This window comes from Branchiostoma belcheri, unplaced genomic scaffold (genome assembly GCF_001625305.1).
Source record: "Branchiostoma belcheri isolate BF01 breed outbred unplaced genomic scaffold, Haploidv18h27 scaffold42, whole genome shotgun sequence".
NCBI classification, from domain to species: domain Eukaryota; kingdom Metazoa; phylum Chordata; class Leptocardii; order Amphioxiformes; family Branchiostomatidae; genus Branchiostoma; species Branchiostoma belcheri.
This window is the reverse complement of record NW_017804043.1, coordinates 1,074,460-1,091,565: the sequence shown is the minus strand read 5'-3', so window position 1 is coordinate 1,091,565 and position 17,106 is coordinate 1,074,460. Positions and strand designations below refer to the sequence as shown.

The following is a 17,106-nucleotide window of genomic DNA, read 5'->3' as shown; positions in this document are numbered from 1 at the left end:
TTTGAATTGGGAGAAAAGTTCAATCAGTACCAGCATGTGATATTGTTATCAATTGAGATAAATAGACTTTAAAGTTCTCATACGTTTCGTCTTATATTATGTATTATAATGTTATATAATTGTTATATATACAGTAAAGCTACCGCTATTATGACATATCAAACGGCAGATGCAGACCTAAACAATGGTAAAGTGGCTTCTTAGACCTTTGTTTTGGTTTGGTACTTTACGATTAGGTAACATCAACTACTGAATTTCATGGTACATATGTAATTGTTTTTATTCGGAGGACATCAATTGGAAAGGTGGGGAATATAAAACACCAAAGCTCAAACAATAGTATTTGATTCCAAACTGACATTTCAACAACTTTGAACAAATTTTCTTTGACCAAGTTTTCTCCTGAACTTTAATTGATGACATTTGTGCCATAAATGCACATTATGGGACAGTCTGTTAATCATACAATGTTTGACTGGGTCGTTTAGAGAGGATGTTTTCCATGATTTCCAACAAAATAACTGACAGCATGAATGCTGGACAGTTAAATGGTTATAATTTGCGTTGTTTGTTTTTAATCTTGGACGGAAGCGAAATAAAACAAATCAGAGAACCAAAATGTTGAAAAGGTGTCAGCTTTAAACCCACATCTGCCATTCAACAACTAAATGTTTAAATGTTTTTAACATAACACATTGGTGACTTCACGTTCCGTTGCGTACTAATTATGTAAACCATACTATTCCGTTAACCGTGTATTGGATAATGATGTTAGATTAGTACACACTGTTATAAGTTTAGTTATAAGTATAGTTTATAGCTGTGAACAGTCTATGTTATTTCCCATACACTATACCTGATTTAACTATGGTACAATAAACTTTGACTTGATTTCACTAGAATCCATCATCACACCTTAAAAACAGAAAGTTTTTTTAATGATATTAATAACATGACCACAAAAACTTGTCAAATAGTCCACCTTAATACTTATGAAGTAATTTCATGGAGTTCATAAATGTTACAAAATACAGAGTTGTTTAGAAAAGCAGGTTGAACTAAGTCCGTCCTGAGTAGCAGCCCCAAATGATGCAATTACATTTTCCTTCATATCAACTATGAAAGGATGCCTACATAGTAGTTTTAAGATATTGGTTATATCCAATAGTTATAGAGTGATTCCACCACAGACTTTTATACCTTATACACTTGGTATACAATAAAAAAAGATGTTGAAAATTAGGTCCCCCCTCTTGGGTAATTTCGTTAAAAACTTAGTGCAAAGTACATGCAAGATAACACGCAATCCCGTTACTGTATTTATTAGGGGCAAGTCGGAAAGGAAACTTGTATTGCAAGGGACGTTGAATTTAGATTTTCCTAGCCAAAAATTCAAAATCTTCTCTGTGTTTTTCTCTTTTTTGACGTCTGTCTCTTCGTGCATTTTTGCGTGGTCCTTGAGGCCTCTAGTGGCATCACTGGGGGTAGAAAAGGTTGGGAAATCACCTACCAGATACATGTACCTTTGACCCAGTGTTGACCTCACACTTCAAAGAAGCCATGTGGCAAGCCTCACTGGGTCAGTCTACTGAGGAAGACCAGAGTGACTGGTCAAAAGCTCTAGGTGAGAGAACGTCTTTTTGTTGGATCTAAAGTTTTAACTGTAAACGGGTTGGGAAATTGTAAATACTCGACCACTATTCCGTTTCAAGTATTAGTTGGGGAAAAGCAATCTTACTATCCAGCTCTGAATTGTCCTGAAATCGCAGCCTGGTTGGTGCGAAGCGTATTTTGCAGGAGGAATGGAGGAATGAATGAGTGACTTTGTAAATGAGTGGGCTCTATTAAACAGAGCTAAATTAGAGAATTTAATTATAAGTCCTCTCCATACCTATAATTCCACATAGGTTGGTTAGCCTCCTGTGCAGGCCTCCGAGCGGATGGGTGTTTTGAAACTGGGTTTAAGAATTGTTAACGCGTTCTTTTGCCAATCTCTAGATCTATTTCCACACAGTTGAGCAAGCATTACAGCAGGGGGCTACTCCACTTGTAGTGAGCCCAATTGCTCTTTCCCTAAAATGCTTAGCAGAGAAAGCTGTGTGTTACCATTTGAGAGTCTTCGGTATATATGGCACGATCGTAGTTTGAGCCTGCAAGGTATTTTAGCATCCTGCTCACAAGGCTATGTTTTACACCGATACTTTGAAACGGAATAGTTGTCCGCAATGGTTTTGTCATCAGCCTTGTCAAGTTGTTTTCTAACGCGTCAGTAAACTGGGACTTTCCGACTAACTCCTTCAGCCATGTTTAAGGAAAATTAAGTCCCGATTTACTTAGATTGCGTTGGTAGAAGTCATTATGAAACAAGTTTGAACTGCAATTTCCAACACAAGAAGTTGGACTTACCCAACCGACCTTTCTGCAACCTACGATCCACTGCTCACGGAGTCACGTGTGTTATCTGCGTGACATCACCGAAGCGGTGGATTGCCCATTCCTTGACAAAGACTGAAGTTGTACAGTCAAAACTTTCGGTAAGTTTAATTTCTTGTGTTGGAAATTGCAGTTCAAACTTGTTTCATAACCTACAAGGCTGTTGACAAATTTTGAGATGTTTAAGGGGTGCATTCGGGTTCATCGGCTTCACCAGGCTTTGCACAGATGAAAGCATGCCTCTCCTTTGTGCTCTCGCACCTCTGGACGAACCACTGCCAACCTAAACCCTTGTCCATGTAGACACAGTTCCGAAACCTAGAGAATACATCAAGGAAAAAATCATTGTCAGAATAAAGTTAAAAATCTTCTGCTGTAGCAAAAACTGTATCACATATGGATGTGTTTAATTGAAATTGTGTGTGTTGGGGGGGGGGGGTCAGGGAGAGAGGAAAATTTCCTTGTTAAAGTGTGTGTGTGATGTGATTGTCTATGTGCATGCATTTATTAATTCATTTATTAATTAATGCATTCATTAATTCATAAAGTTTGTGTGTTGTTTCCTCACCCGTTGTTAACAGCCTCTTAACCCTCAGTGCGGTTGGAATAGCCGTTTATGTCATTCGTTCATTCATAATTCATTCATCCATTCATTCATTCATAAAAAAATAAACAAAGTTTGTGTTCTTTCCTCACCCGTTGTTAACGTCCACGGCATTCTCAGCCCAGTTGGAGTAGCCACTTGAGTCATACGCGGTTCCGTCCGCCCACATCCACGCGCCTTCGGTCTCTTCATCCGTCAGGCCATTCCACACACCGCGTCCTTTCCCAGTGCGGCTGTGATCAATGATAATAAAAGAAGAAATGCTTTAAATAAGCTGGGGCCAAGATGGGAATAGCTGTTGGAGTGGCGTGGGTGTGATGACGATGTATGACTCAAATAATTGGTAACTTGGTGGCCTAAATTGGACTAATGTTTCATCAACCGGTCTTTCCTAAAAGAAGAAATGATTTTAAATCTAAAAAAATGGCAGGGTTCGAACTCGGGACCTCTTGGGTGCAGATGTTGTCACATCGGCGCACCAAATCCGTAGTGTGTTTTTGGCATACAGTTAGACAGATTAGCCTAAGAGGCTCGGTGGGCCTCACTCCACCGTATAGGCGGGGAAGTCGTGTTTTAAAAAGGGCACAACGTCGGGCCACGGTGAGTATAGAACCCGAGACCTCTTGGTTCCGAGTCCAACGTTCTAACCGTTGCGCCATCGACGCCACCTACATGACATAATAGGCAGGATAGGCGGGGACGTCGTGTTAAGTGCCTTTCCCAAAGTGACTGTGAGTATAGAACCCGGGACCCCTTGGTTCCGAGTCCAACGTTCTAACCGTTGCGCCACCGACGCCACCTACATGACATAATAGGCAGGATAGATGTTTCCTTACCCCATGTAGCTAGTGAGGTGTCCGACCAACCCATAGAACCTGTAGAATTTTGCCAGACCCGTACAACCATATTATGTGCCACACATTGTACCTGCTACAATTGTTGCGCAATAAACCTTACATGACATGACATAATAGCCAGGATGGCTGTTTCTTTACCCGAGGTAGCTAGTGAGGTGTCCGACCAGCCACTCGTTGTCCTCCTGGCTGCGGATGTTCCAGATTCCCGCCCCGTTTTCCTCGCAGACCGATTTTGCAGTGGGATAATCAGCGGGCCTGTGGTTCAGCCTGAGGCAGATGTCACCACGCATACGCCACCCGGAGGGGCAGGCTACAATGTCGATGTGGAAAAAATGTTTGTTAGAAACAGAACACTTCCTTTTGGTGGTAATTTGAATTGGCCTATTTTGTTGTCGCTTTCTCTCTCTCTCTCTCTCTCTCTCTTTCTCTCTCTTTCTCTCTCTCACACACAGAGCCCCCCTCTCTCACACACATTGTCTACGTCTCTATCTGTCTGTCTGTCTGTCTCTCTCTCTCTCTCTCTCTCTCTCTCTCACACACACACACAACAGCTGGTGTGTTACGCCGAAGGGCGGTTATACCGGCAATACAGATACAGATACAACACCAACACCACCAACAACGACAAGAACAACAAGAAGGTAACAAGGCAGGAGATATCGTACTTAGTACTGGGCCGTCTCCGACCAGAGCCAGGTCAGTCCTCTGATACCAACGTCCGGCAGGTCCCGGTGTCTCCGGACCCGGATCGACCCATGTTGGCAGGTCGTACAGATCAGTGGTCCTGGAGTACGGGTGAAGGGAAAAGTGGATCCCATCCCCTCCGTTGATCCCAACCTTTAAGCAAAAGAAAAGACAGACCACATGTTAACTCCATTTTGAGATCTCTTTCAAAATCATGGATATGGACAAGTCATAGATATGGAGGGTCAATCAAACCTTTGAAAGACGTAACAATAAGTGTCACCAAACAAAAGGATCAAAATCAAGTACTAGTGGATGAAGCTGATCATCATTCGGGGACCTAGAAGTGCCCTAGGTTAGACAGAGCACGTTTTGAAGCTGAATACTTGGATATAGAACTGTCGGTGGGCGGGGCAGCTCTATATCCAAGTATCCCATTCAGCCTCAAAACGTGCTCTATCAATTACTTGCAACACTGGGGTGGATACCAATAAACAAACAAACAATAAACAAACAAATACCTGCGCAGGGTTCGGTCCAGTACCAGTAGTTCCATCTCCGTCGTTGGTACTCCCTTGTAAGAAGTCGATCCGGTCGTAGTTAAACAGGGTGAAGGACTTGCAGCCATCCGTGATCAGCACCAGTTGAAACGTGTTTCTCTAGAGATGTAAGAAACTGATGTATGATTGTTTACCTCACAGTGTCACAGTAAGCTGGTGTGTCGCGCCGAAGTGCGGTTATACCGGCTTTACTGATACAGATACAGTACTGAATGTGTGAATGAGGCATCTTAGCATACATTTACATCACTGACTGACTCACTCACTTTCACTGACTCACTTAGTCACTAACTCACCCACTGTCACTCACTCATTCACTCACTCACTCACTCACTCACTCACCCACCCACCCACTCACTCACTCACTCACTCACTCACTCACTCACTCACTCACTCACTCACTCACTCACTTACTCACTCACTCACTCACTATCCGGTTTAGCTTCAGTTGTTCCCCGTGCACCGAGGGTTGGATGTGCTTGCACACTGACGCTGAGGCTTGGTGGCAGCCCACCATATGCCTCTGTCCTGTGGGTTGATGTTATGTATGCAGATGATGGAAGTCCTTCTTTATGTTGTTAAGCCATCTCTTCCTTGGACGCCTATGTGGGTTTTGGCCTTCCACATCCATTGTGATGATCATTCTTGGCCACTTTTCACTGTCCATTCTTTGGAGGTGGCCATATAATCTTATTTTAATCTTATTTTAAAGCAAGTCATTTATAGCAGCGGCAACAGGGAAAATATATGATAGTCAATTCGGTGAATGACAGGTTTCTTTTATTTACGGAAGAACTAGACTACTGTAACCCAGAGTGGGCATTGGATCCCACGTCACACTTTTTAAATGAAAAAAAAAGAACTTACAAGATTAACACCGTCTCCGCTTGCGCCATACAGCCCAACTTCGTGCCAGGTCGCGATGTAGACCCAGGTCGCCACGAAGCTTCCTTGACTGGTGGGGAAGGCTGTCTGGATGTCGCTGGTTGCCCTGGTTAATATAGCAGCGTCGGTTGTTTCCCGATGGTAAATGTAACCAGCCCGGGTTGAGTAGCTTGTCTTGACGTCCGTGAAATAAACGGCGAGGACCCTGTTGTTCGTCACTGGAAACGGAGTGGGTGTGTAACTTGTTACCGCGCCTCCAAAGGAGATGTCACCGTTGGTATTGACCTGGGGAAAACACCGAGGACTTAGCCACAAAATAAAAACATTTACTTTATACATGTGATTTTAATGCGGTACAGATTGATGGAAAGCTGTTTAAGGGATAACATCTGATGGTGAAGGGGGCCCAAACCTATGATATTTTTTTCCTTATCACAAAAGCTGTCTACCATCCAAAATCCGTGACTCTAGCATATTCAAATCACGTGATTTGAAAGCTATAAGTTCCGCTGCAGCACCATAGCAAGCCGCTAGGGGGCCAAAGGCCTAATCGTTTTGAGGCCAAAACCGGACCTACCCTTCAATAAAGTTTTATGACAATCCACCCATAGCTTCTTGAGTTATCGTGCTTAAACAAATACATATCTATGGACACATTCCTGTACAATTCCTAGAATACAACTCTTGCAGACTGCACACAATGCCATGCCATTAGGCTCGCCCCTGAGGCGTCGCGAAAAACAAACAAACAAACAAACAAACAAACAAACAAACAAACAAACAGGCATATATCAAAATGAACCCATGGCTGTGATTTGGCCATATCACCCTTTCCACATGGTAGGGCACACTTACGTAAAGTTCATTGAAGGAACCTCCAAAGAACGGGAAAGCGGTGCTGAGGGCCTGAGCTCCCGATGTGCTGTCGTCAGCGGCCGGGTCCAGAATGTCTGCAGTACCGGGTCCGTACGGGTAGAAGGCAGCATTGGTCACTGGGGTGATCTGAGAGGCAAAACAGATCAATTATTTCCACGATAATGATTGTTCGTGTATAACTTTCTGACTACTTGTCATTCCACAACATGACGTTTTTGACTACATCTGTGCCAGGCCTTGACTTTATTTTCTTTGCTTTTTCGCCAAAATAGGCCCGTAGCAAAATACAGCAAGGACTATACAGCTAAAACACTTTGTTGTTAAAATTATAACAACTAAAATCATCTTAAATAGAACTACAATAGAATAATATGTGTACATCAGGTAAAATGTCTATACATACTAAAGATTAATTAATACATGTCCACAAACTATGCAACATTAGACATGAACTATAGTATAAAGACTTGCCAGGGGTAACTGAAGTCCACCTGTATAAAAAGAAATCCCGGACTGCGCTTACAAACCTCGGCGGACAAGTAACTCTCCCGGTACCGAAAAGAATCCAGGGAGGGCACGGTCGGCTATAGCTAGTACCAGGTGGCCAGATAAAAAGATCATTGTGCAACCTTAGCCTCCTCGGGTCACATTCAAAAAGTGTAAGTAATTCTTCAAAGGACAAACGCCCTTCTTAACCTGACTAACTGCACTCCGAATCAATCAATTCTGACGCCCTGCGCACAGAACAAAGGCACCACTGACGGTTGGACAATCTCTAACGACCTTACCCTGTTCAAAGGAACATTCAAAAGGTTACCTGTGACGTCTGCGGGACCAGACAAGGACATTCATAATTTACTGATAATCAGAAGGCAACTGTAGCGGTTGCCTTCTACCCTTAGCACATCAATGGACTTAGTCAGTCTGTTGACCCAAGCAGAAAGTGATACCTTCTCTCCCTATTGTCTAGCCTTGTCACTTCAAGGCTTTCCCCTCCGAGCTCGATTATGTTAAGTGGGCGGACGAGATAATTAGCCAATTAAATTGTCATGCAACTTATAGAAAGGTCATCTTATGTGGTCTAACTGGGAGTTACTCTCCAAACAGAGGTTGATGGTGGAAGATCGTTTGCTTTTTATACATGGCCCTTTTTTGTCGCTACCACCACCAACTTGTTGGGGAAATGGTTACAGACTGGCCACTTTGATACTGTCTTACCCCTACCAAAAGATCTGCTTGGAGATTATCAGGGAGTGGGTAGCAGATCAAGTCCCAGTAGATTGAAGCTTTGGTGGCTAGCAAAATTGAAGAATGTTCTAGAGATGTTTGCCAGAATTTCTTGTAACGTCCAGGCGAGCTTAGACGGTACAAATGTCGTGTAGGTTGTTTTGTTCTTTCCCTGTCACTGGTACCATATTCATAATTAAGTGGTATTTTCGCCGTTCTTAATTTCAACAGCGTGAAAAAAGGTTGCAAAATGGTCGAGATAAGTAGGGCCTGTTATAAGCCAATGGAACTTTCACCCGGACGACAATGCATCGGCACTGCAGAACTTCAGTTTTTCAGATACCCTCCTGCTAAAGCTCTTCCCGCCAGGCCCAGTAGGTTTTTTCACGATGGGAGAATGATTAACCCTACCACGAGCTAAACTCCCGGTGTGCCAAATTCTATCACAGGCATAATAACCCTACAGGGCGGTCCGTTAAGCTGGACGGGGGAAAACTTTTTTTTTTATTCCAACATGTAATCAGCAGACGTGGTGACGACACACTCAAGTTTTTTCAACTTATATTAATGCCGCCACCAACACAGGGGACAAATACATGACAGGACAATACTCATTTACACCTGAGCGAAGTGAGGAAAGTCGTGTAAAGTGCCTTTCCCAAGGGCACAAGATCAGTGGCATGTCAGGACTCGAACTCGGGACTCTTAGTTCCGAGACGCGCACTCTGCCGCTACGCCACACGACCCCACCTGAAAACTATTCGAGCCCCGAAGACCCAACCACGATAGACCCGTCGGTGGCCGCGGACCTTCTCTGGCTAATGGATACTGCCTGGCCAATTTGATACTGTCTTTTTGCCACCGATAGGGATCTGCTTGGAGATTAGTTAAGGTAGCTTACGGTTGGGAGGTGCCTGGCTTACCCTCCGAGCCAGAGTCGTAAGGCGACGGGCCGGGCGGAGAGTTTACGGCGCCGGGCCTAGGGTAATTACTAGTATCACAACGCATCTGAGGTACAGCGGAGTGCGGACCTTCACACCAGCAGATCAAGGTTGGCTTGGCCACATTTAGAATCAGGACCTTTACCTCAGGCGGGGGCGCGCGCCGGGTGCGCCCCCCTCTAGATCCGCCGATGCGAGTGATTCAGACAGCAGACCAAGGTTTGCTGACGTTTGGGATCAGTCTGACCAGATTTAAGCCGCGCCTACCTTTGTATAAGAGACTACATTTGTAGCTTTCTGGCAAATTATTCGACTCGTTTAGTTCACTTCGAATCAGGACGACTCGGACCATTACCAACTCGGCCCATCGCAGATCTGGTCAACTCGGCCCACCGCAAATCTTGTCAACTCGGCCCACCGCAAATCTTGTCAACTCGGCCCACCGCCCTGGTCAACTCGACCCACCACCCTGGTCAACTCGGCCCACCGCCCTGGTCAACTCGGCCCATCACAAATCTAGTCAACTCCGGCCTACCGCCCTGTCAACTCGGCCCATCACAAATCTAGTCAACTCGGCCCACCGACCTGGTCAACTCGGCCCAAACACCAAATTTACTCAGCAACGACAAAATATATACCAAAAACACCAACCTTCTAAACAACTACCGTCGGCTCGCCGTGTCCCGGGCCCCCAAAATCTGAGGTTTTTAACTGCTGATTAAAAAAAGCTTAATATGTACGAAAATCATCGCGCATGTGTGCGTCTAGATTTTTTCAATATTGGGCCGAGTCAAAACAGCCTGGTACGTATATGGTTGATGGTTTTAGCAACAAGTAGTTTTGTGTCAAAGTCAAGCCGGTCCTGTCGTACTTGTGAAGATTCAAGGATAGGATAGAGTCTTGCTAAACACAATGTCCATTGGCCAAAAAATTCAAGAATTTCTAGGGGATTTAGCTAGGGGAGCTAGGTTCGACTGGCGCTAACCATGTACCACTAGGCCAACTAACTAGTGGATTGAAGGTATATGATTAAAGATTTCAGCAACAAAGTACGTAGTTTTCTGTACAAAAGTCAAGCAGGTCTCTAACGTACCTGTACGGATCCAACAAACTGGGTGCATTTCAGGACAGCCGCGGATTTGTCGTGCAGCATTTATAGCCTCCTTCCCAGACTTGTGGGGCGGCGGCGTTATTTTTTTTTCGTGGGGAGCAACGCGAGTTATGCCGCGGAGGGACGGTTTTGCCGCCGAGGGATTTTGCCAGGGAGAAAGTTTTTTGGGCGGTGAAACCATATCTCTCTCCGGCAAAATCCCTCGGCGGCAAATCCGTTTTTCCGCAGCATAACTCGCGTCGCTCCCCGCGAAAAAAATAACGCCGCCGCCCCACAAGTCTGCGAAGGAGGTTAGAACAAGCTATGGTTCCTCCCTTCCCCCAGCTTCCCTTTGAAAAATCTAGAAGCGGATAATCTTAATTTGGGGGGTTGTGGGCTAGCTGGGTAAAAGGACCGGCCCGGTGTTCTAAAAGCTTTGGTCCGGCTGTGAGGGTCGGTTCGGGGCGTGGCCTACGAGTACTAGTGTCCGCATGAACAAATTTCAAGCAAGGCAACTGTAGCGCGCTACTGTACATGTAGCGCTAAACATGGAGCGCTAAAATATAATGTATATACCTCAAGAAAGTTTGGGAAAAACACAAAGAGCTCCGTCCAGTGAAGAAAGATTGTACTCTACTTTTACCTATAGTAGACGCAACCTTAAATATCACAATGAATATGATAACTTGTTTGTTTACTTATCGAATGGCTAGTATCAGCATGTAAGAGTAAACTACTAGAATGTCAAATGTACGCCCTCTAACGCCAGACTAATAAGTCCGAAGTGTTTCAAAACGATTCTACACTTGGAAGACGGTGCAGTTTTTGGTCACAATTCCGTTAAAAGTACAAGTGCTCTACTTTTATTTTCGCATTGAAAGGCGTGTTTTCTCTGGTGGGCGAGTTGGATATCTCTTCGGCCGTCGGGCGATCCGACCCGCGGTCGGGCCGGTACCTCGGGTGATACGGAATTCACCGTGTTGTATTCTATATGGCATTGTATCTTTGGAAAAAGAGTAGTTTGAGAAGTCGTGTGCACAACAACGAGAAATTTGATGCTCAATAATCGAGAAACACGCCCGTTTTCAGATTGTACCGGACGGATAAAAATATTTGCCGGTAAAGTAGAAGTTCACTTCTCCACCGGACGCCCAAAAAATACAAGAGGGCGTAAAAAGCGAACTAGCCGGTAAATCTTTATTTTTTTCAACCTTCATTGTAGATTTTACTCCGGACTCAAACATTTCATTGTTGTTTGTTTCTCTCATGCATTCTTTTATCAATTTTGTATCGTCGAAGTTGGTCACTTGTAAAAACCCATAGGCGAAATATCTGAATTTTATAGCGCGCCTTACTATGTAGATTTGACTGATAAATTAAAATTTTTAAACCACAAATTGTCAAAAAAATGGACACAAGTTAATTAATCCAGGGGAAAACAGAGAGTGGGCCTACCTGAGCCGAAGTCACCGCCAGAGAACCCAGCAGAAACGCGGTCAGAACAAGTCGCCACATCTTGTCGCGTCTTGTCGTGTCTTGTCGCGTCTTGTCGATTCGCTGTTCAGAAAGTTGACTGTTACTTGAGCCTAGAGACGGATCAAGGTGGGCCTTGGAGCGTACCACTCAAAAATATGCCAAGGGGTGTTCTTGAAGAGAAGAAAAAAGTGACAGTTAATATTAAGGGTCAAAAATACGACAAACAGTATTTGAAATAGTGCTGTGACAAATCTCACGGATGACGGCAAGAAATGAAATGGAAATAAAACAATTTTTGAAACAAGTGGTTGATATAAAAATATTGCACCGATATGATCACACATTTCAATTAAGTTATGTTCGAAGTCCTTCACTAATTTGATGTCAATCACAATTGAAGTCAAGTGGCTGCATTTAATTGCACTGTTTTTCAGTTAAGTAGTTGATTTAAAATATTGCAAAGACGTTTTCTCACATCCTTAATGAAGTTACGTGCAAAGTCCTTGCCTAATCCTATGTCTAGTCATTGTCTAAGTCAAGCGGCTGCATTTGAATGCTGTGTTTTTTGTCTGCTCATTGAGGCGTGTTAACTTTACAATAGGTGAAGGTTACTGTACGGCATCACGCGCGCAATCTTTGACTGCCAGGGGCACATTTGCCATACGTTACCTAACTATGTACCTTCTTCTCATCCCCATGCCAAATGTTCTCTATTTTGAAAATTAACAAACCACAATAGTGTGACAAACATTCGCTGATGGTTACAAGAAAGATGAATGATACAAAGTTTTTTAGCTGTTCACTGAGGCGTGTTTACTTAACGATAGTTGTCTGCAGGTTACTGTACGCACGTAACCTTGTACTGACGGGGGCACATTTGCCATACGTTATCTAACTAGGTACCTACTTCTCATGCCCATGCCGAATGTTCTCTTTTTTGAAAATTAACGAACCACATTCGTATGACAAACATTCGCTGATGCTTACAAGAAGGATGAATGATACAAAGTTTTATTAGCTGCTCACTGAGGCGTGTTTACTTAACGATAGGTGTCTGCAGGTTACTGTACGCACGTAACCTTGTACTGACGGGGGCACATTTGCCATACGTTATCTAACTAGGTACCTACTTCTCATGCCCATGCCAAATGTTCTCTATTTTGAAAATTGACGAATCACATTAGTGTGACAAACATTCGCTGATGGTTACAAAATGAATGACACAATTTTTTTAGCTGCTCACTGAGGCGTGTTTACTTAACGATAGTTGTCTGCAGCCTGCTTTACGACCGAAATTTTTCACTGCCAGGGGCACATTTGCCAATGGGTCAAGGCCCGCAAAATAAAACAAAATGGCCTAGTTTTGGGGACATCTGTGTATGCCATCGGATAATGTATCTTTATAGCAGGTATAACCGCCCTTCAACGCCACCCAACCGCATATTGAGTTACATTTGAGTTAAAAGAAGTGACTTAATAGGGTTTGCCTAAAGTATCTTACTTTCTTGTCGTGCTTTGTCATTAAATTTTGAGAGTACAGTGGATGTTATCCATAGACTTCAGATACTTTGGCCCAAATAGTTAATGGTATACAATAGTTGTTTGCAGTTTGCTCTACGCACGTAATCCATTACTGCCAGGGGCACATTTGCTCGCAAGAGTATAAAATGGACTAGTTTTGGGGACATCTGTGTATGCCATCGGATAATGTATCTTTATAGCCGGTATAACCGCCCTTCAACGTCACCCAACAGCATATTGAGTTACGTTTAAATCAAATTTAAATTGAAATAATATATGCTCATATTTGGCCATTTTTCTATCTACTGCTGTCTGAGCGTTTTGTTCGAACGGAACGGTTAGTTCCATAAGGGCCATCTTCTTTTCAGCCGTGTTAAACATTGTGTTTGTTTGTGTGTGTGTGTGTGCGAGAGAGAGAGAGAGAGAGGTAGACTGGATGCCCAGAGGCACAGGTCTCTAGTGCGGGTAAAGTAATTGGGCCCTGTGGTGAAATTACCCTGTGTCACGTCAACCATATCATCCTAGGTTACGTAAGCTTTACAATCTCTCGCTGTCGAGGGCTGAGTTAGGGTTAGTCACTGAGATGTTGTGGTCATATATTGATGTTTATGAAGTTTTGTCTGCCCTGATAAGATAATAAAGTTTTGCACATTGGCCTTGATTTCTACATGGCTGACTGCCAGTAATGATGTAATTGTAGTTAACCACGTACCGAGTCACCTTGAATGTATTCAGTTTGTGCATACGACCGATACGACCAAAGGTCTCTTCTGTTCCCCTAACGTACTGTAGGACGTTATCTGGATTCTTCTTGTTGTATGTTATGACGTACCAATAATTGGGACCAGATCAAGTTATGATTCCTGTATGGGAGTTCAGTGACATTTTGATTTATATTCAGTCTGTGTGAACACACTATGCCAGAGGCTCCTTGCATGAGATGACTCATTTTGAACGATGATCCTTTAAACCTGTATTCAGTTTGTGCATATACTGTACGTTATGCCTGGCGCACTCTGTGACATTTCAGATGCAGAGCGGTCATGCAAAAATGAAAACTCATCGTTGAAAATGAGCCATATCACGCAAGGAGCCTCTGGCATAACGTGTTTACATACACCGAATACAGATTTTAAAGATGCCCCTTTTCTTTTTTTTTATTCCAACATTTAATCACCAGACGTGGTGACGACACACTCAAGTTATTTTTCAACTTATATTAATGCCGCCACCAACACAGGGGACAAATACATGACAGGACAATACTCATTTACACCTGAGCTAAGTGAGGAAAGCCGTGTAAAGTGCCTTTCCCAAGGGCACAAGATCGGTGGTATGTTAGGACTCGAACTCGGGACTCTAAAGTTTCGAGTCGCACACTCTGCCGCTACGCCACACGACCCCACACATGCCCCTTTTCGTAAGGCGTAATCAGGCCTTTTAATTTAGTCTACTTAATCCGTAGGTAGCCGCCCCGAGTGCATCGTAATTCGTAATCGGTAAATAAGCGGTAATTGTGCGTAATCAGCTCTTGAGAACTTAACGTAAGGCCACACCGACTTAATTTTATGGATGAGGCTTTGGCCTGGCTGTAGGCCTGGGTAGTATTAGCGACAATACGGAGCCGGGCACCCAGGAGACCGAAGCTCCACGATCTCGTATTACGTACATTGCCGATTCCTAAACTCCGCAAAAAGTCAGCATGTGCCAGCTTGTCGTATACGTCGCTATGTACTAATTCATAATACCAGCTTTGTATTCCTGTGGTTTAGTATCATTTTTATTTTTGGCCGGAATTTCTTTTCATTCGCCCGCGCGCACTAGTTTGGGGGTCTTCAGAGGATGTCATCCATAAAATTAAGTCGGTGTGGCCTAACTCGAAATCGGCGGTGAAAATGTTGCGTAATTCGTACTCACTCCCCCCCCAGGGGGGGAAATGTCCCTGACCACAAGATACCTTAAGCGTCGGTCACAACCCGCCGTACGTGCTTTTTCTCCGTACGTTTTTTGGGAGGCTACGTCTGCTACGTTTTTTCTGAAAACGTGGGGAAGGAGTGGCGTCTACGCACGTCACTCGCACGTCACTCGCACGGTTGCACAAAGTGTAAGAGTATGGTCTGCACGCCAAGTCTGGCCGTGAGCGGTTGAGTGCATCGTACGTTGCGCAAGTGGTAAGTGGGTTGTACGTGCTTACAGCGTACGATCTCCGTGCGATTGCAACTTTACCGTAAGGAGGCCGTACTCACACGTGCTTCTACCGCACGGCACGCGCGTCGCTCGTACTCGCACGCACAGGTGGTGAATCCGCAGACCGCACGTAGAAAAAGTTTTACATGCACTTAAAGTTCTACGGCGTGTCTGCGTGCTCCCAAATCCGTAGGATTCCGTACGGAGGTGGTACTCACCACGCACGGATGCCCTACGTTTGCCCACGTTTTTGAACGTAGACAGCACGCAGAAGCACGTACGGCGGGTTGTGACCGTCGCTTTACATGACCTCCCGACCTCTAGCCGAACTCCAGCATCAGAAAAAACATCGATCAAAATGAGTCATCTCACACAAGGCGCCTCTGGCACATCGTGCTTACACAAACTGAATAGAAACCTGACCCTGAGAACAAAATGTCATGTCCCTGACCACAGGATACCTTACATGACCTCCCTGCTACGATTTGCAGGGTCGTTGTTGAACGTCCTTGTTGTGAATGTGTGAAGTGTGTAAAGCTCCTGTCACACATGCCAATATACCAGCTAACCAGAGACAACGTCCCTCATGTCAAGAAAGTGTTGAAGATGAATATCATTTCATAATGACCTGTCCTACATATACTTTAGATAGACAAAAATTAATGAAAATGATCACATGTAAAACTGGTAAACCTCTCCCAAAGACAAACATAGACATTTTCAATCTACTTATGTCATGCCCCGACTCCATATCTACGTACTTAGGCCAATATATGTACAGTGCATTACAAAAAAGAGAAAGTATTGTAACAGATAGCAACGCATAACTCACATCATGTCATACGCCATTTACGTTCATATTCCTGTAGTAAAGTAGTCTCTTAGAATAGACTTGATTGTATTGATCACACTGTTATTGATGCCATACATTGTACCATGTACAACTGTCGAGCAATAAAGTTCATTCATTCAGTTCATGTCCGAATATATGGCTAAGCTCCAAGCAGATCTTTTGATGGCTGCAATACAGTATCAAATTGGCAAGACAATATCAAATTGGCCAGGCAGTATTAAATTCGCAAGATAGTATCAAATTGACTAGACAGTATCCTAATCGCCACCCAGAGAGCAAATGGTAGCTCGGGTAGCCAATTTCACCGTCCCCTGCACGTGCGCACCCAAATGAATCTGTTTGGAGGTTAGAATACGGCCTCCTGACATGCCTGAGCACTAGCCGAACTTAGCCTGACTAAATCTGCACTCCTAGCGGCCGGCCCGGTATTACACCAGACGCCTGGGGTCAGGCTATAGCCGAACTCAAACATCAGAAAAATCATCGTTCAAAATGAGTCATCTCACGCAAGGAGCCTCTGGCATAGTGTGTTCACACAGACTGATAAATATAAATCAAAATGTCACTGAACTCCCTTACAGGAATCATGACTTGATCTGGTCCCAATTGGTACGTCATAACATACAACAAGAAGAATCCAGATAACGTCCTACAGTACGTTAGGGGAACAGAAGTGATCTTTTGTTAGTATCGGTCGTATGCACAAACTGAATACAGGTTTAAACCAAAGGTTACTCGCTACGTGGTTAACTGCAATTACATGATGACTGGCAGTCAGTCATGTAGAAATCAAGGCTAATGTGCAATACGCGACTTTATTATCTTATCAGGGTAGGCAAAACTTCATAAACATCACTATATGACCACAACATCTCAGTGACTAACCCTAACCAGCCCTCGACAGCGAGAGAT

The 17,106-nt window shown here is 44.0% G+C and overlaps 1 protein-coding gene across 1 annotated transcript; it reads right to left on the bottom strand.

The window, feature by feature from the left end:
* Window positions 1–2,032: 2,032 nt before the first annotated feature.
* Window positions 2,033–11,720, bottom strand: LOC109478100 (sushi, nidogen and EGF-like domain-containing protein 1). Its single transcript, XM_019779585.1, has 8 exons — window positions 11,613–11,720; window positions 6,879–7,025; window positions 6,006–6,308; window positions 5,100–5,237; window positions 4,560–4,731; window positions 4,033–4,204; window positions 3,130–3,270; window positions 2,033–2,751 (listed from the first exon to the last, which is right to left on the bottom strand). Exons 1-8 carry the CDS (start codon window positions 11,670–11,672, stop codon window positions 2,616–2,618), a joined length of 1,269 nt encoding a protein of 422 aa, XP_019635144.1. The 5' UTR covers window positions 11,673–11,720; the 3' UTR covers window positions 2,033–2,615.
* Window positions 11,721–17,106: the final 5,386 nt, after the last annotated feature.